The following is a 21,270-nucleotide window of genomic DNA, read 5'->3' as shown; positions in this document are numbered from 1 at the left end:
GACTCAGTTTTCACTTGAAAAAAATCAGTTTATACTCATTTCTTTTTTGCACGTATAATTACTCTCTTAATCAATAAGCACTTTACAAACAGTAACTATATGTGCATTTAAAATATTGCTAGATACTATAAATGGATAATTTAATAATGAGAAAAATTACCTAATTCATGAGTTTATAAACTTTAAGGCTAAAGTGAGTGATTTGTTAATTTAAGCAATACCTCATACACCAATAACTGGTGTCAGTATAGGAAGGTGCATTTGAGCCTTTTTATGTACTCTTAAGGGTAAGAACAGTGAAAACTCAAGTTTTTTTTTCCTTTTTTAAAAAAAAATTCAAATAATTCAATTATTTGGGGTTTAATGGCTGTGGTTCAGATAGAAGGATATTCTGGAAATTATGATAGTCCATTAATTTAATGTTCCTTGTGTTTGAAGACATTGGTTCGTGATGTTAGCTGACAAATTGTAGGCATTCAATTTGGGTTCAATTAGATATAACATTTTGGATTGGCTTAAATAAAAGTCTAGCAAATTGCTGGCTTTTAAATCTGCTACAAGTGTTCAAATGGTGTTGTTGAGACTGCCGTTGATAGATAATGAAGGAGGATCAACGGGGAATGCAATCCGTCTATTAAAGTTATGAATGACATCATCATCATCACCACCACCATCATCATCATAGTCATTGTTGTCATTATCATCATCAATCATCATCATTCCTTTTATTTATACCTATGTAGAAACACTTCTACCTATATTTCTACCTATGTGATCTTATTCTTAAACAGTATTATATTTTAAGGAAGGAATGGTAAAGAGGAAGGCTGTTTTGGCTGGTTTCTGAATTTTGCTGGCATCAAAACAGCTGGTTAACTTTACTGATGAGGTTCTCAGGGACTGTTTCACATTAGTCAAAAGCATTAATCTGATTATAAACTCAAGTGCCAATTTTAATTTTAACCTACAATGAGAATTACAACAGTGAACTAAAGTAGAATATTCATAGTGGTTGATCACTATTATTCTCTCTGAAAGAAAACATACCCTAGAAGCCAAATTATTATCAAAAGTTTGCTTGTTAGCATGGAATGAAAACAAATAAAATGGAATTATCTTAATAACTTGTATTATATCTGTTGTATATAAAATTTTAGTATTTTAATTTCAACCTCCATATTATAGGGGCATCTTATTGTTTATAGCCCCTGCCCCCATATCCTTTTGTTCTTTTTTTATTAATGACATTCCAACATGTGAATCAAATGATTTGCTTAAGGTCAATCATTTACTTGCTGGATCCAGAAGTAAAACCTGCTATTTGTTTTTGTTTATTTGATTGGTTGGTTAATGCCTATACTTCTGATTTATGGTTGTATTAATGTTTATGTGTTTTTATGTGGTTGAATATTCACAACATAAAGCCAACACACATTTTTGTTAATAATACATGAAGAAATATGTTTGTTGTGAATTAAATTATAATTAGTCCTAGCTTTGAAAGACATTTTTGAAGTTTTTTAATGGGAATAAGAATGTGGAAGGGGAATCTCCAAGTTGGCTTTCTAAGGGTATGTTTTTGCACTCTCTTAACCAGGAGGCATATAGATGTCTTAAGGGTGATAATGTGGCATAATTAAATGTGAGTTTGTCCCATGAAAAAGTTGTGTATTACTCATACATTTTTCTCAATTACTGTTTAAGCAGAATTATTTTAAAATTGTCTTTTTAAACAGATTTTTGTTTTAAAATTTAGTGCAGTTTACTCTTGGTAGTTTAGAAGGGTATGTAGCTAAGAGATTATATGACATAAATAATTTTGTATATTTGGAAAGCCTTATTTATCTAAAGATCAAGAGAAATTTATATTCAGAATATATTTTTACAAAAGTTAATTTAAAATGAAGGTTTATCTACTCGTGGAGTGTGCATCACCATGGTGTTGGTAGGACACTGTTGTGTAATAATAGGAAGCACATTGGCCTTGGTTAGGATTCTGGCTCTGCCACTTGAAGTTGGTGGGTTTCTTCCTGCATACTGGAGCATTTGCTTTTGTTATTTCCTGATATAGTAAGTTCATAAAAATGAGCCCTGATTATGAGCTACTTACAAGGATGACCCCAACCATCTTGGCTTCTCTGTGCTTCTCTTTTCTCATCTGTAATTTCTGTTATTATGGAGCTAACAATCCTATTTATTCAAAGTTGCTGTGAGGCTTAAATTAGATTGTTCATGTTTAAAGACTTTGGAAACTATGTATGTAGTGTTAATCAAATTTTAATGGCTTTTAAAATAAGTACTATTTTGTCTTGAAAGTTTGCACTATAAAAGCATGGGCATCTTGAAGGGTGAATGAGAGCAATGGACAGTGACTATAATAATAGTTCTAACTTAGTATATTTCTAATCTGAATTTAGAAGACAATAACATTTCATAGTTAAGTACTTGAAAAAATTGGTAATTTTGTGAGTTTTGGAATATTATAAGTAAACCATTCTATGTCCAAGATTAGACAGTTTTTATAATTGAATTTACACATGGTATTTTTATTAGTCTGGTTGTGTAGAGAAAAAAAATCAATTCAGCTTTCTACACACCGCAGTGGGCAGAAACTCATTTGATTCATGATGGCAGTAATGATACTTTTTAATTTCAGAAGAAGAAAATAATACCTATTTCTTTGTTATCGGGAGAGGGACAAATTCTGTCTCCTTGCTTCTACCACTGACACACTAAAAATATTTAGAGGGTTTATATAGGTTAACAATAAACTAGCTCAAAAATAAGTTAAGAAAACAATATAATTTATAATAATACAAAACTGTAAAATACTTAGGTATAATTTAACAAAGGAAGTGAAAGATACATATATTGAAAACAAAAGAAAAAAAACACTGATGAAAGAAATTGAAGAAGACACAAATAAATGGAAAGATATCCTGTGTTCATTGTCTAGAAGAAAAAATATTGTTAAAATGTACATAATTACCCAAATAAACCCACAGATTCAATGCAATCCCTATTAAAATTTCAATGACAGTTTTCACAGAAATTAGAAAAAATATCCTAAAATTTATAGAAGGCCACAAAAGACCCCAAATAGCCAAAATGATCTTGAGCAAAAAGAACAAAACTGGAGGCATCAAGGTATTTGAATTCAATATATTATACTACAAAACAATAATAATCAAAACAGCATGGTATTGGCACAAAAACACATAAATCAGTATTGGCACAAAAACACATAAATCAATGAACAGAATAGAGAGCCGAAAAAAAAAAATCCATGCATTTACAGCCAGTTGATTTTCAAGAAAGGTGCCAAGAAGACACTAAAGGGACATGACAGTCTCTTCAATAACTGGTGCTTGGAAAACTGGTTATCTACATGCAAAGGAGTGAAATCAGACCCTTGTCTCACACTATATATTAAAATCAACTCAAAATAGATAAAAGACTTAAGTGGAAGACCAGAAACAATAAAACTATTAGAAGAAAACATAAGGAACTCCTGGAGACAGAGAGTAGAATGATGGTTACCAGAGGCTGGGAAGGATAGTGGGGAGGTGGGGAACAATTTCTTGACATTGGTTTGGCAATAATTTTTTTGGATATAGTCCCCAAAGGATATGCCACAAATGCAGATACAGAGAAATGGAATTGCACCAAACTAAAAAGTTCCTGCACAGCTAGGGAAACAATCAACAGAGTGAAGAGATAACTTACAGAATAGAAAAAATATGGGTAAGCCATACATCTGCTAAGGAGGTAATATCCAAAATATATAAGAAACTTATGTTACCCAATAGAAAGAAAACAAATAACCTGATTAAAAATGGGCAAAGAACCTGAATAAAAATTTTTTAAAAGAATTCATAAAAATAAGCCAAAAGTATATGAAAAATGTTCAGCATTATCAGGGAAATACAAATTAAAACCACAATGAGCTATCACCTCGCACCTGTTAATTATGAAAGAGCCTAATGATAACATGAGTTATCATTTGGAAACCCTTGTACACTATTGTTGTGAATGTAAATTGGTCATTATGAAAAACAGTGCAGAAATTCCTCATAAAATAAAAAAATAGAACTATCATATGACTCAGCAATCTCACTTCTGGGTATATATCCAAAGGAAATGAAATCAGTATCTTGAAGCAATATATGTATGCCATATTTATTGTAGCATTACTCACAGTAGCCAAGCCTTGGAAACAACCTAAATGTACACCAATAGATGAATGGGTAAGGAAATTGTGTTATATTCACATGATGGAATACTATTCAGCTTTAAACTAGAAGGAAATCCTATCATGTGTGAAAACATAAATAAACCTGAAGGAGATAATGCTAAAAAGTAGGATAAGGTGGGCACAGAGAGACAAATACTGCACAATCTCACTTATATGTGGAATCTAAATAAATCTGAACTCACAGAAGTGGAGAGTAGAATGGTGGTTGCTGGGGGTTGGGAGAGGGGAAAAATTTGGAGATATTGGTCAAAGAGTAACAAGTTTCATTTATGCAAAATGGATAAGTACTGGAGATGTAATATACAGCATGGTCACTATCATTATTAATACTGTATTGTATACTTGAAATTTGCTAAGAGAATAGATCTTAAATGTTCTTACCATATATTAAAAGGTGGCAACTATGTGATGTGATGGATATGTTAGTTAGCTAACATATTACTTGATTGTAGTAATCAAGTAATATATGTATGTTAGAACATCGCATTGTACACTTTAAATACACAATTTTAATTTGTTAATTATACCTCAATAAGAAGAATTTGACCACTAAAAAAAAAAAGAGATATGGATCCTGTTTCATTTTTCTGCATGTGGCTATGCAATTTTCCTAGCACGATTTGTTGAATAGGGCTTCTTTTCCCCAGGGTATATTGTTGTCTGCTTTGTCAGAGACCAGGTGGCTGTATGTGAACAGTTTCATCTCTGGGTTCTCTATTCTGTTCCATTGGTCTATGTCTCTATTTTTGTGCTAATACCATGCTGTTTTGATTACTATAGCCTCATAGTATAATTTGAAGTCTGGGAATGTGAAGCCTCCAGATTTGTTCTTTTTGCTTAAGATTGCTTTGGCTATTCAGGCTTTTTTCTGGTAAATGAAGCATATAATTATTTTTTCTAGATCTGTGAAATACGACATTGGTATTTTGATGGGGATGGCATTGAATCTATAAATTACTTTGGGTAGTATGGACATTTTAAGAATGTTGATTCTACCAATCCATGAGCATGATATGTTTTTCCATTTGTTTGTGTCATCTGTGATTTCTTTCCTCAGTGTTACATAGTTCTCTTTGTAGAGATCTTTCATCTCCTTGGTTAAGTATGTTCCTTGGTACTTTATTGTCTTTGTGGCTATTGTGAATGGTCTTAAGTATTTGCTTTGACTCTCAGCTTGACTTTTATGGTGTATAGGAATGCTACTGATTTGTGTACATTGATTTTGTAACCTAGAACTTTGCTGGATTTATTTCTTAATTCCAGGAGTCTCTTGGTGGAATCTTTGGGTTTTTCTATATATAAGATCATATAGTCAACAAAAAGCGATAGTTCATTCAAGATGGATAAAAGACTTAAATGTAAGGCATGAAACCATATGAATGGTAGGAGAAAATATAGGAAAAACTATTCTAGATATTGGCCTAGGCAAAGAATCTATGAAGGAGACCCCAATGGCAATTACAGCAACAATGAAAATAAATAAATGGGACTTGATTAAATTAAAAAGCTGCTGTACAACTAAGGAAATAGCAAAATAGACAAATTATAGAATGAGAAAAAGTATTTGCAAACTATACATCTGATAAAGAGCTAATAACCAGAATCTACATAAAGCTCAAGCAAATCTGCAAGAAAAACAAACAAATAATCCCATTGAAATGTGGGCAAAATATATGAACAGAAGCTTTTCAAAAGAAGATAGACAAATGGCTAATAAACATATGAAAAAATTCTCCAAGTCACTAATCATCAGGGAAATGCAAATTAAAACCACAATGAGATATCACCTTACCCAAGTTAGAATGGTTTTTATTACAGAGTCCAAAAACAATAGATGCTGGTATGGATGCAGAGAGAAAGGAATGCTTATACAGTATTGGTGGGATTGCAAATTAGTACAACCTCTATGGAAAACAGTATGGAGATTCTTCAAATAACTAAATGTAGACCTACCATTCGATCCAGCAATCCCACTACTGAGTATTTACCCAAAGGAAAAGAAGTCAGTTCATCAAAAAGACACCTGTACTCTTGTGTTTATTGTAGCATAATTCACAATTGCAAAGATATAGAATCAACCCAAAATGCCCATCAATTCATGAATAGTTTAACAAATGTAGTATATGTATACTATGGAATCCTACTCAGCTATGAAGAAGGATGAATTAAGGCCTTTTGCAACAATTTAGATGTAACTGGAGACCATTATCCTAAGTGAAATATCTGAAGAATGGAAAAACAAACACCACATGTACTCACTATTAAATTGGAACTAACCAGTGACCACACATGTGCACAAGGGGAAGTAAAACTCATTGGAAATTGAGCAGGGGGAGGAAAGAGGAGAGGATGGGCAAAGCCCTACTGAAAGGTACAATGAATACTGTCTGTGTGATGGGCACACTTATAACTCTGACTCAAACATATCAAAAATGATCATGTAACTGAAAACATTTGAACCCATTAATATTTTGAAATAATGTAAAAAAGAAAAAAAGAATAAGAAACTCCAGTTGGATTCTATTTTTCAGTAAAAACCCATATTTTCTACCACATATATATTAATAATTACATTGAATGCAGTCTATTTTAGAAATTAGTCAGTTTTTCTCTCTTTCTCTTTCTCTCTCTCCTTTCAGCATCAACTGTGTATGTATATGGAGAATATATAGCACATTGTTTAAATCCCTAGAAATTATTACTACACCTACATATGAACTCACCACTCCATCTTAGTGGTTCCATGACTAAAAATGGATATTTTGATGTCATTGTTTCTGAGCTGCTTCATTATTTATTAATAATTGCTTTAAACTGCCACTAGTTATTTTATCAGTGGGATTTTAAGACTCTATGCACAATAAAAATAGGAAACATTGAAATAAATTTTAGGTTTAAACTCAAGCAATTCTCTAATTAAAAAACCACAATGCAGCATGGGAATCTTGATAAGTTTTTCTGTAGAGCTTCATAGTAGCATTCCAAGACTCCTTTTCTCAACCTGTTTTTCTCTGAAGAGGCAATTCAAATGATCTTTGCCCTGATTTGTAAAGAATATCAGTTTACATTGATTTTTGTCCATATAAAATGATCATTTGTAGTTCTCTAGAAACAGAGAGTGGTAGGTGGGATTGTAAGAATAATTTAATTGCCAAAAATGTTATGTCAATGTTCACACTTAGAAACTGATATTTTAGGATACTAAGAATGAAAGAAAGTAAGCTTGAAAAATAAAAAGGGCACTATGGAAGTTGATGGTTTTAGTGGATTCTACAGTCATCTCATTACTTGTAGGAATAATAATAATAATAATTATAATCCTAAGAGCTAACTCATGGTGGTTACTACATACTACAGACAGATAATACTCTACATAGCTGGAATTGGAATCTTGTTTTTCTGGGTTCAGTTTTGTTCTTGTAACCACTATACTTTATTTTTCTATATTTGATTATTTGTAAAAGGAGGCCTTGTTGAGAAATTGCTTAATACTTATGTGAATTAAATTTTCAATTCTGAAAACTTCAATGATTTTTAACAAAAATAAAGTAAAATTAATTCTCATATGGTTGTTTTCTTGACTTAATTTTCTAGTCAGTACCAGAACTGGGTTTTATAGTAATAATCGTTGGAACTCAGAAGTCTCTCTGAACATTATATAATCCTTGAGATGAAAATGGAAGGCAAGAATGCCAATTTTACAAATTGGGAAACAGAAATGCAAATGGGGGAATTGACCTTTCTTAAAATCACTACTAAGCTAGTTACTTAAGGAACTAAAAATGTTATCTTATGTAATTACTTTTTTCTGGATTATTTTCTGTTGGTGCTCTTATTTGCATTTGTTTGTGACTGGAAACTAAGCATGGATAAAGGATGCCATGTTTAGGATGCAGGACCTTTAAGTGGAAAGAATACTGGACCAGAAATTGTCATCCCGATTATACATCTAACTTGCTGGTGTCTTTGGGTGAATGTGTAATTGTTTCATGTTTTTTTTTTTTAACTCCTTTTATAAAATGAAATAGTAATTATTGCCACTGTCAAGTTTCCAGGGCTTTGTGAGAACAAAATAGAATGAGTTCAAAGAAGAAAAATATATTATACAATTGTGAAGGATAAAATTGCATAGTATTATATGTGTGTGTATGCAGCATTATATATGTGTGTATATGTTTGTATTTATAATGCTTATATATGCTGCCCCTCGTATGCTACTGGTTTAGTATTTCTGTGGGCCATCCTTTCATTCTCCTCTCATTTCTAAGATTTCTATAATTTACTCAACACTCCTATGATTTTAGATGCCCTATTCTGATGACTTCTCAATCTAGTTGTCAACTTTGATCTTTCTCATGAAATCAAATTCTGAAGTGCCAGCATTCTACTGGACACGTCCACATACATGTCCTGTAGCACTTTAAAATCACCATTTTTAAAAGAGAACTGAAAATTAGGATGCAATTATGATTTATAATCCCTGTAGGTACTCTCTCTGTCACACCTGGAAACAGAGCATCCTGTGTTCTGGGCCCCTGGGCGGGAGGGCCAGGTGAGGAGACCATCCAAGGCCACGGTAAATCAGGCCAGGTTTTCTCCCTCCCACAAGATTTCCATACTGCTCCTCACTCTAACATAGGTGGGAAGCTCACGCAAGCTCCAGTTTTTAAACACTTTTGCTATGAACTTGGTTAATCAGGGTGGGAAAAAAGAAGCCTGATGGGGCTTTTGCTGGCCATGTTCAAGCTGCAGGGTCCCTTCTTCTTTCAATTCACCCTTCCCCCAGTGAGGGAGCAAAACAGGGGATAATGAATGGGCTAGGAGGAGAAATCGGACAGGGTAAGTGATCCTGTCCTAGATTGTGACCCTGCATAAGTGAATAAACTTCAAGTCTAAGCTGGATGGAGGCCTCATAGCACCCCAGTTTCCACCCTGGTGGGGTGGAGGATGGTTCTGCTTTGGCAGGTCTCCTTAAGGAGTTTTTAAAACATTTCAGTGCAGATCACCCATTGGTGTTCACCTGGCCCTCATTGAAATGCCTGAAAAGCAGTGCAATGACTGGTAGTTCTGAATGTCTATTCCTAGTCAGAGGCAAAAGAATCAGTTTGGTTTGGGAAAAGTAGGATGTCAAAATATAATATTAAAATATAACATTTAAAATGCATAAAATATAACATAAAAGTTAATGATTACCCAAGTTGCCAAACTTTTCAAGTGTTCTCTTTGTTTCCATTTTTTTCTTTCTTCATATAACCTTCCACATGGCCACCAGTGAAATTTTTCCAAAATGCAGATTCGTTTTTTTAATGGTTACCTTTGTCTACAGTTTCCTTCACCATGTTTTCAACCACAGTGACTCACATTTTTACTGATACTCAAATAATATCATTCTTTTAGGTTCTTCTCTGTTTCACTTTAAGACCAATCTTTACAAGTCAACACATCTGAAAGTAAAACAAAATTAAAAAAAAAAATGAAAATAATGCATACTCTCAACTCTTCACACAAATCTGACTCCAGAAACAATGGAGAATAATAGAGAGGTTTAATGAAGGTTTTCTATGCATGCCAGACAACAAAAAGTGCCTAAAAGTCTTCTTTGAGCACCATTTTCCCAAAGTTCCACCTTGTAAGGTAGCCGCCACATGTTGCTAAATTCCCTTTCTCTTGCTATAAGAGTTCAAGCTCTCTGGGCCACATCCTTGGATGTCTCTGTGGGTCTGATCATTTGTGTATTCAGTGTAGTCCTTTCTCTATTTCCCTCATTTGCATCCCCATCTATCATCCTGCTCAGCAAGACAAAGGATGCTGCTGAAGCTCTACCTGCTTAAAAAGAAGAGAAGCAGCATAATAAATATTTATAATTTAATTTTAATTTGCTTTTATCTATCTAATTAAAATGAAGTAATGGAATTTGCGAATGATTCACTTTTGTGTAAGGTAAATTAAAAGTTGACACCTGATGAAATCATTCTCACAGACAGGCATTTTATATGCTTCCTTCAGGAAGCAGAAGGTTTTGGAGCTAGGAGGAATTACACAGAATCCCTTCCACAGCCTATCCTATCCCTGATAGAGCCTGGGGAGGAACTACTACATTGACCATGGGAAAAGCTATGGATTATTGTTATGCTTTTGAGTTGTGAATGCTGAGTGGGAATATGGACGTTTCTGAACCATTCCTGAACCAATTACCAGGGCAGGGATAGGTGATGCCCTGGTTGGTCAGACCTGTGTCACATGATGAATTCTAGTAGAGAGAAAGTCATGGTCATGGGTTAAAAGTGGGAGTGGAGAGTGGCAAATATAAGGTGTTTTTTCCCCCTAAGAGGATAAATTGATAACAGTGATGGAACTAGCAGGTGTCTATTACCTTGGCCTATAAGGTCCAGCCTCATCCAATCCAACTCTTCTATCCCAACCCATCCAGTGATGGCTGATACACATTTTAGCTATGTTGTGCCCTTGCATACCTCTCTGCTTTTTCATAAGCTGTTCCTATGACCAGAATATTCTTTCTTCCTTTCTTTATCTGGTGAACTTCTGATCAATTGGCATCTATTTTATGAGGCTTCCTCCAGATGCTGTTGGCTACTTTTCTCTCTGATCCATTAACACTTTGTACCTACCTCTATGACAGCATGTCTTTTGTTGTATTGGATTAGTTGTCTTTTCTGCTATTACTTGGGTGTCTCAAAGTCTTCTCCATGTCTTTGTATTCCCATTGATTTATACAAACTGGATGATTATATTTTTATTTTATAAATTTATGGGTCTAGACAGGTGGGAGATTTTGAGTTAATTTTCTAACCTGTTTCATCAAGTTTGTGGTTCTCAATGAGGTTTCTGCTGTACCACTTCCCAGGGAATGTTTGGAAATGTGTGGGAGTACTTTGGGTTATTGCAATGACTGGGGGCTGAGTGCCACTGGCATTCCTTGGGCAGGGACCCAGGGTGCTAAATGTTTTGCGTTGCAGTGAACAGTCCTCCACAGGGAAGGACTGTCCTCTCCAAATGCCAATTCTCCCATGGAGAACTACTTTCTTAGGCTGAAGCATAGAAAATAGGAGAGTGATTCTGTCACAGCACAAACTGCATTTCTGACTCCTCTCATCAACCCTTTATGCACACTATGAATAGGAGAGCCCTGTGCTTAGTTAACAGATTGCTTGAATGACAGATTTTTCCTGTCCACTAAATCTATCTCTATTCTTGTTTTCCCCATGTCCTCTAGATCCTGAGGTTGGAGTACAAAATCATGTGGAAGTGCAGGGTATAAGTTTTTCCTCTCTCATACAAACCTTCCTTGACTAAACTTTCTCTGAGCCTGGAGAGGAGATGGAAATTAAGTTCTATGTATTTTTTTTCACAAATATGATGAGATCATTTGATCTTAATGCTTTATTCACTGCACAGAAGGCTGAGAGTGACTAATTTCAACGATCTTTTAAAAAAATCTATAGCAAGCCTTCTGGCTAAAGACACCAATGTGGAGGGTGGCACATAGATTTAAATCCAGTTTTCTCTCATGAGGTGTCAGAAAACTAAATGGTCTAGCGTGGTTGTTTAGGTCCTATTCTAGGAAGTGCATATCTTTGTTTATTGTCGACACCAATATGGCTATGGTATCTAGGATATAGGGAGTGTGTAAGGAGAAAACTTGGGAGCATACTTCTTCAAATAAGGTTCTTTAATTCTTTGCCTCAAAGGTGACATTTTTGAAAAAAGATTCCTGAAACACAAGTTCGGCAATTGATATAATTTCACTGTCCTGTGTTATATATAGCATAAAGTCTTGTTGAAAGAATTTACCAAGAGAGTTTGAAACTTGGTATATTTTAGCCATCACTTGATAAAGTTTTTTGAAAGATGTTGCATTTAAAAGGCACTTTATAAAACCAAATTCTAGTCTATTCTTAGTGTGTGTTTATTTCTTTTTTTTAGATACTCCCAGAAGCATAAAAGCATCCACTGCTACAGCTGAACAGTTTTTTCAGAAGCTGAGAAATAAACACGAATTTACTATTTTGGTGACCCTAAAACAGACCCACTTAAATTCAGGAGTTATTCTCTCAATTCACCACTTGGATCGCAGGTAAGTGTGGCTGCTGGAGTTTCCTGTATTTTCATTTTATATGCTTAAAAGAACATACTAAAGAGAAGTAAACAAAAGCCAGATATGACATATATAAGATTGGTTTAAAACAGAATGATTTTGCTACATTACACAAAATCACAAACACAAATAATTGAGAGAGGCCTAAAAGTAGAAGTTGCTGCTGCTTGTCAGGTTGCTAAGAGCACATAGAAGTCATCATTCCGAAACAAATTTATTAATTACTAAATTCCTCAAGAGGTATCTTTCTCAGTGTTAAAGCCAAAAATACTTCTTAATTTGTGAATGATTATCCACAAAATATTATATTTTATTTCTTTGCAAAATTGCCTGGGTTTAGAGTTTAATAGTCTTATAATTTTAATCACTGATAGATAACTTTTTTACCTCATAGTTTATAGCAGTTACAGCCGTATTTTTTGACGTGTTGAATAAAAATGCTGTCTACTATCTTCTTGCTTCTCTCACACATAGAAGCATAATAGGAGAACTGGTGGGAGTGAGGAGGAGGAGAGCGAAGGAAGAAGAAAGTCATTCATGACACTTGGCATATACATAAATTGCTACTAAATAACACCAAATAGCTTCAAATGATTCCTTCCTGAATGAATAACCACAGTTCTGACAATGAAAGTTTCTTCATGTTCACTAGGAATCCCTGCTCCACCTCTTACTCTCTGTGGTCCTTGGGCAAGTCATATAACCTCTCTGGGTCTCAATTTCCTCATCTGTACACAGGAATCATAGTTCCTACTTCACAGGTTGTTGTGAAGGTGAAAGAGTTTGTGTATATACATATATGTAGAGTGCTTCACATATGTAAAAGTTCTAATGATCCTGTCTAGGTGTGGGCATAAAATGTTTTATTTGGTTTCCCTTATCAGAGATGAGGCAGCCTAGGACTTTGCAAGTCTTTACTAAATACTAAAGGGCAAACACAAGCAAATATATGTGGAGAACAAAATATAGCAAATCTCACTTAGAGAGGAAGATTCCTAGGGACAGTGTGTCTGGCTTGCTCTCAGGGCTTGAAAGCCCCATCTTGTTCCATCTTTAGTTCCAGAGGATAACTTCCCAGGCCCCTCACTTGGGTTTCTTTCTTTCCAGGTTCTGGCCTGTGTTTGAGGGGAGGGCGCCATCCTAACGCTCAACCAGTAACTGGCTTACAGCCTTCAGGGCAGAGTGAGAAAGGGAACTATCCCATCTCCACGGGTTCACTGGGGCTTTTTCCCTTGGTATGTTTCTGGTCCCAGGTATAGGCCTCATCTTCAGGTGACTGAGATCAGGTGAGCTCCTCGCTTACAGCAGCGTACCTCTCACCACGTCATTTGATCTTTTAGGTAACGTGAGTCATATGTAATAAAGGAAGATTGTTTCTTCACAGAGCAACCTGAGTTATTACTGATTATCTCTACTTGGTAGGAAAATTTCCCCTTTATGTTGTGAGTTAGATTTTTCTTTCCTGTAACTGTCTCCCATTGCCCTCTTTGTAGAGATGTAGAACTTGCCCAGCTTTTTTCCAGATTACATCCTGTACCTACATATGTGATGGCCACTGCCACATCCTCTGTTACCACTCTTATCTCTGGACTAACCGATGCTGCATCCTCCATCTGCTCCTTTGGAGGCTGGATGGTTAGCACTTCACTAGATCTACTGTATTCATCCATATAAGTGACAGTGGTCACTGTGTGCCTCGGTCCCTAAGTTTGAACACATTAACTGTACACACTCTGACCATCACAGAATTCTTGTACACTGCAGATTTTTCAACTAAATAGTTCAGATTTTTCATGAAATAGTTCAATATTGTTTTAGCACCTGAAACATTATAGAGATATAGAGATATAGGCAACTGAAATATATTTGACCTTCATCAGGTGACTTGCTGTCAGGTAGATCCTTTCTCACTCTTCTTATGAGAAAGATTTGTTAAGGTAGCAGGTATAGCTTTAGATTGACTTATTTCAATTAAAAATAATATTAGTTTTTTTTTAAAAAACTTATAGCAATATATTTTCATTGTAGAAAATTTAGGAAACTGACAATTGTAAAGAAATAGGAAAATGCATACAAATCATATGGCCAAAAGACTAATGCTGAAATTCTATCATATTTTAATCCAATCCTTTTGTCTGTGTATGTGTATATGCCATATTTTATTTTATGAACCTCTTACTTTTGGATATTTAACTCATTTCCTTTTTTAACTTTAATAAATAACACCATGGTGAATATGTTTATACATAAATCTTTGTGTTCAGTTATTATGCCTTCTAGTTACACTTTTTACATTTACTATTAATTCTGTGATTTCTTTTTACTTATTCATTCTGTTTGTGTCATCTATAAATTTGATAACATTTAACTAAACATTACCATATTTGGGATATAGTATATCTTTCTACGATGTGAAAAATCATTTAGATTTGTAAGGTACTTTTCATTTGCCGAGTAAGCTATTATTAAAGGCTTACCATGTACCAGACACTGTGCTCAGTGTATTCCATGTTATTAGTTCATTTATCCTCAGTATTCAATGGTGGAAAGATAGTGCAGACCTGGATATGGAGCATGCATTCCAGTCATAGCTCTGCCACTTACTGGCTTTGTGACCTTGTACAAATTACTTCCCTCTTCTGCACCTCAGTATTCCTCATCTGCAAATCCATGTAAAGTGCTTGAAAATACTAGCTAAAAAAATCCACAAACATCTCACAATAATACAAGGTCAGTACTGTCATTTCCATTTTACAGATGAGAAAACAAGCCTTAGAGATGAGTTGTTATAGCTGCCACAGGAGTAAACGGGAATAGAGCCCGCCTGCTGACCCTCCGTGCTATGCTGTCTCTCAGTGTCTATGGGAGATGGCAAGATGAGGTTCTCTTTTACCCATTTTTTTTTCACAGCATCACTTAGCTAGTTAGTAACAGAAGCAGGACCCAAACCCACTTCTTCTATTTATTGATTCTGGTATTTTTATTAGTGTACTGTGACATAACCTCACTTCTTATCACCATGACAGATCTTGTGTCATGGCTTGTATTGTTTTTTTTTCCTGTTATGGTTGCTAAAACTAACTTTCTTTAGTTATCTTGCCTTTTCTCACCCATCTTTTTAGTTTCATCATTTCCTGAACATTTATTTATCTTCAGCCTTCTTCCACAAAAAATTTAAGGTGGTTTATAGAGATACCTATGGGACAATAAGATAAAATAAAATGAAACATGCAAATCAGGGCAGAGAAAAAAATAGAAATCTAGTTAAGTAATCAAGAGAATGCGTGAGGAGGGGCAAGATGGCAGATGAAAAAAATCACCAGCCAGGATGTCTCTGCGAGAAAGATAGATTTTAGAAGAAAGTGAAAAACAAAAAACAAAACAAAACAAAAACCCAGGCAGATAAACACCCTTTCCTTCCGATGAGGGTTGTAAGGAAAGGGTGCCTGAAACTACAGGAGACTCCACGGAAAGAAGTTGCAGAGGAGAATTGGAAGGAGAAAGGCCCAGGAAAAGCTTGGAGACCAGTGACAAGGGTAGGTGCAGCAGTTAAATTTTCCTTCCCTTGCATCTTGCACTGGTGGTGGGCTCCTGAGTGGTTGGAGAAACCTGCTAATACCAGCCCAGAGATGACTGCCACCAGTGAGCAGTCAGGGCCTCTTGCAGCCTCTTGCAGACAGGGCACCAGGCTCCCAGCTCCTCCCTCAGGGCACCTCCCGGCCCACAGACCCGAGCTGATTGGCAGGCGCCATATTACTTCATTCTCCTCTTTCCCTTTTGTACTTGTGGCTGCTGAGACAATTTACCCACCACCTGGAGGCATCTGCAGCGAACAGGACCTTTCCTTTTGGGGCCCTACAGCAGACTGAGGGGTACTGAGACTGTGAGCTCCTTACCCATCAGCCCTCCAAGGTGCCTCTTGCCTGGTGCCTCCAGGAGAGTGGGGGAAAACCTGAGGTGGAGAGACATTAATCCAGCTTGGGAACCCCATGGGTGACTTGAGACCAGAACTCCTCTCCCTGGCAGGATCAGGGGTTGATCTCCAGGACCCAGGGGACAGGCCTGCAGACCAGATCCTGTGCACTCAATCGCATTGCCCTGGGGCACAGAAGGGATATTTGTGAATGAGCCTGCTGAGCTGTGTGTGCTTTCAGGAGCAGATCAGCATACTTGAGGGGTAACCTTTTTCCTATGGGAGGGCTGTGCTCCCAGCTCAGGCTGTGATCCTGGACACGGAACCTCCTGGCCTGCATTACAGCCAGGGAGAGCCTCTGGACTGAGGTCCTGTCTGCAGGCAGAAGCCTGGGAGAAACTATGGAATAGGGGAGGGTAGAAAGGAGCAAGGTCTGCTCCAGACTGCAGGTCTCAGACACCCTCACAGCCAGACTTTTCAGCTGAGTGGGGCCATTTCAGCCCCTCCCTGGCAGCTTTGCCCAGAAGTAAAGAACAGACTTTGACCCCTGGTAACAGTATTTGTGGAGCCTGAGGACAGGCTCACCCAACCCAGCTCTGCCCAGACTCACTCCCCTCTCTATCCCCTGCTTAGGTAGACATTAAGGACACACCTGGAACTCCCAGGGCCCCACCCACCACCTGAGGCACTAGAGTGCCTCTTCAGAGGAATAAGAGCTGGTTATAGGATCCAGAAACAACACTACAGCTTGCTCCTCCCAGCAAGCACCACCTACTGACAGGAAGGTCATTCTGCATAACATTTTACTGCATCTACTGATCATCATACAGGGTGTGGTCGAATCTCACCCACAAACACAACCTACTGGCTCAGAGACTAAACTGGGCATGTCATTACCCAAATGAAAATCTAAAGGTAAGAAGCAATAGCTGATCCAGATGGGAAAAAATCAGTGAAAGAATCCTGGAAGTATGAAGAATCAAATGGAAAGCTCACCCCCAAAGGGGAGCACCAGCTCTCTAGTAATGGACATCAATGAAATTCAGAACACTAAAATGACAGAAGAAGAATTTTGAACGTGGATTATAAAAAAACTCAATGATATACAAGAGAAAATGGATAACCAACACAAAGAAACCATAACAAAAATCCAGGACTTGGTGGAAAAATTCACTAGAACTCAAAAGAATTAACAAGAAAAAATCAAACAACCCCATCAAGAAATGGGCAATGGAAATGAACAGAAACTTTTCCAAAGAAGACAGAATAATGGCCTGCAAACATATAAAAAATGCTCAACATCTGTAATCATTAGAGAAATGCAAATCAAAACCACAATGAGATATCACCTAACCCCAGTGAGATTGGCCTGTCTCAAGAAATCCCCAAACAACAAATGCTGGTGAGGATGTGGAGAGACAGCAATACTCTTACACTGCTGGTGGGTAGTGCAACCTTTGTGGAAAAGAATTTGGAGATGCCTCAAAGAGCTCAAAATAGAAATACCATTTGACCCAGCAATAGCATTATTAGGCATCTACCCAAAAGAGCATAAGACATTCTATTATAATGACATCTGCACCCGAATGTTTATGGCAGCACAATTCACTATTCCACGGACATGGAAACAACCCAAGTGCCCATCAATTCATGACTGGATTATTAAAATTTGGCATATGTTCACAATGGAATATTACTCAATTCTAAGAAACAACAGCGAGCTAGCACCACTTATATTATCCTGGATTAAGCGTAAGCCCATTATCCAAATTAAGGTGACACAAGATCAGAAAAATGGGCTCCACATGTAGTCGCCATCAAATTGGTACTGACTAACACTATTGTGCTCAAATGGTGGTGGTGTTCACCAGGGATTCGGGGGTTGGGGGGTAGACTCACATCTGAGGGATGTGGTGAGCATTATGGAGGGGAAGGGCATACCTCTAACCCTTACTAGGGAGAGGCAAAGATATGAAATGTAACCAAAATGTTCATACTTTCATATTTTCTTGAAATACAATAAAATAAATTGAAATATTAAAGAAAAATCAAATAGAACTTTTAGAAATGAAGAATTTGTTCAAGGAATTACAAAACACAGTGGAAAGCCTCAAGAATAGGGTATATCAAAAAGAAGAAAAAAATCTCAGGGATTGAAGATAATATCTTTCATTTAAATAAGTCAGTTGCAGAGATAGAGCAGAGAAATAAAAGAGCAAAGCCTATAAGAAATGTGGGACTATGTGAAGAGGGCTAACGTAATAATCATAAGCATTCATGATGGTGAAGAAGAAAATACACAAGGGTTGGATAAGCTATTTGTGAATATAATAGAGGAAAATTTCTCAGGCCTTGCTAAAAATCTACATATCCAGGTATAAGAAGCTCAAAGGACTCCTCGGAGATTCATCACAAACAGGAAGACACTGTGATACACAGTCATCAGACTGAACAAAATAACCACCAAAGAGATCCTCCTATGAACTGTAAGGTAAAAGAAACAGGTAACATACAAAGGAAAATACATCAGAATAACAGCAGACTTCTCAACTGAGACTTTACAAGAAAGAAGAGACCAGGACTCATTCTTAATCTTCTCAAACAGAATAATGCCCAACCTAGAATCTTGTACCCTGCAAAAACTAAGTTTCATGTATAAAGGAGAAATAAAAACCTTCTCAGACAGTAAAGACTGAGGTAATTCGTGAAGACAAGGCTTGCCCTCCAGGAAGTACTCAAAACAGTTACACACAGATCAGCACAATGAATACTCACCAATGTAAAATCATCCAAAAGCTAAAGGTCAAAGGCCAGCTGCCACAATGGCTCAAGAGAGAACAAAGCAACAAAGCTCAACTCAACAGGATAAACAGAAATCTGCCCCACTCATAAATTCTCTCAATAAATGTGATTGGCTTGAACTGTCTGCTAAAGAGACATAGGCTGGCCGAATGGATTAATATACATAAGCCAAGTGTCTGCTGTCTTTAGGAAACACATCTAACCCACAAGTATGCATTCAGACTCAACGTGAAGGGTTGGAAAACAAGATTTCAAGCAAACAGAAGCCAAAAGTAACCTGGTGTGGCAGTTCTGATTTCAGATAACTTAGTCTTCAAGTCAAAAAAAGTGATGTAAGGCAAAGATGGTCACTATTTAATGGATAAGGGTACAATTCAACAAGACATAACAATTCTAAATATTTATGCACCGAACTCATGTGCACCTAGATTCATAAAGCAAATCCTACTTGATCTAAACAAAATGATAAACAGCAACACCATAATATATGGAGACTTCAACACCCCTCTGACAACAGGACAGATCCTCCAAACAGAAAATAAACAAACAATGGACTTAAACAGAACTTTAGAATAAATGGGCATGACTGACATTTATAGAACATTCTACCCCAAAACCACTGAATACACGTTTTTCTCATCAGCTCATGGGACATACTCTAAGACTGATCATATCCTAGGCCACAAAGCATGTCTCAAGAAATTTAATAAAATAGAAATTATACCATTCATCTTCTCAGACCACAGTGGAATAAAATTAGAAATCAACTACAACAGAAACTCTCATCTCTACACAAAGTCATGGAAACTAAAGAACCTTCTGCTGAATGATTATTATGTTGAGGAGGAAATAAAGATGGACATCAAAAGATTCTTTGAACTAAATAATTAAGGAGACACAAGTTATCAAAAATCTGTGGAACACAGCTAAAACAGTCCTGAGAGGAAAATTTATATCTATAAATGCCTATGTCCAAAAGACAGAAAGATTACAAAGAAACAATCTCACGAATCATCTCAAAGAACTGGAAAAGGATGAGCAAACTGACCCCTAAGCAAGCAGAAGAAAAGAAATAACAAAGAACAGATTAGAACTAAATGAAATTGATCACGAAAAACTACAGAAGATTAATAAAACAAAAAGTTGGTTCTTTTAAAAAATAAACAAAATAGACAAGCCTCTTGCTAGATTAATGAGAAGCAGAAAAGAAAGGACTCTAATAAGCTCCACCAGAAATGAAAAAGGAGAAATTACAACTGATGCCACGGAAATACAAAATATCATCTATGAATACTTTAAAATCCTCTATGCACATAAACTAGAAAATGTGGAGGAAATGGATAAATTCTAAGAAACACATAGCCTCCCTAGGCTCAATCAGGAAGAAATAGAATTCCTGAATAGACCAATATCAAGTACCGAATTTGAAGCAGCAATAAAAAATCTTCCTAAAAGGAAAAGTCCCAGACCAAAGGGTTTTACACCCGAATCTTACCAGGCCTACAAAGAAGCACTGGTGCCTATCCTGAAGAAATTATTCCACAACAAATGGGAAATGATGTTTGGGCAGAGTAATAAATAGAAATTAACTGATCATTTTCTTTATCTACTCATGAATTGATGGGCACTTAGGTTGATCCCATATCTTTACAATTGTGCTACAGTTAACATCCAAGTGCAGCTGTCTTTTTGATAAAATAACTTCTTTTCCTTTGGGTAAAGACCCAGTAATGGGGTTGCTGGATGCAATGGTAGGTCTATATGTATTTCTTTGAGAAATCTCCAGGCTGTTTTCTGTAAAGCCTTTACTGATTTGCAGCTGTTCTCACTAAAAAGAGGGAGCTAAATGGTGGGTACACAGGGGTACAAAGAGATGTAAAGACATTGGAAATCAGGAAGGGGGGAGGGTGGAAGGGAGGTGAGGAATAAAATCTTACCTATTGGGTATAATTATCATTATTCTGGTGACAAGCACACTAAAAGTCCTGACTTCAGTATTATATAAATACAATGTATCCAGTAACAAAAACATTTGTACTCCTCTAATATTTTGAATAAAAAAAAGAAATTAACTGATCATTGGGAGCTAATAAGAGTTAATCTAAAGAATAGACAGGGAAGAATGTTTGAATCAGTGAAAATAGCACTATGAAGGCCCTTGGCAGGAAAGAAAGGCACATTTAA

The 21,270-nt window shown here is 36.3% G+C and overlaps 1 protein-coding gene across 3 annotated transcripts in view; it reads left to right on the top strand.

Moving 5' to 3' along the window:
* The window catches only part of NELL2 (neural EGFL like 2), a 346,799-nt gene that overhangs the window by 44,594 nt on the left and 280,935 nt on the right, over positions 1–21,270 (top strand). For all 3 annotated transcript variants that reach the window (XM_076007197.1, XM_012747980.3, XM_012748043.2), the window contains one exon: positions 12,200–12,350. In XM_076007197.1, coding sequence (XP_075863312.1) covers positions 12,200–12,350 — 151 coding nt within the window. The remainder of the gene's footprint in view (positions 1–12,199; positions 12,351–21,270) is intronic.

The sequence above is a fragment of the Microcebus murinus genome, chromosome 10 (genome assembly GCF_040939455.1).
Source record: "Microcebus murinus isolate Inina chromosome 10, M.murinus_Inina_mat1.0, whole genome shotgun sequence".
Taxonomy (NCBI): Eukaryota; Metazoa; Chordata; class Mammalia; order Primates; family Cheirogaleidae; genus Microcebus; species Microcebus murinus.
Note: the sequence above shows the minus strand (reverse complement) of the source record. Positions and strands in the feature narration are given on the sequence as shown.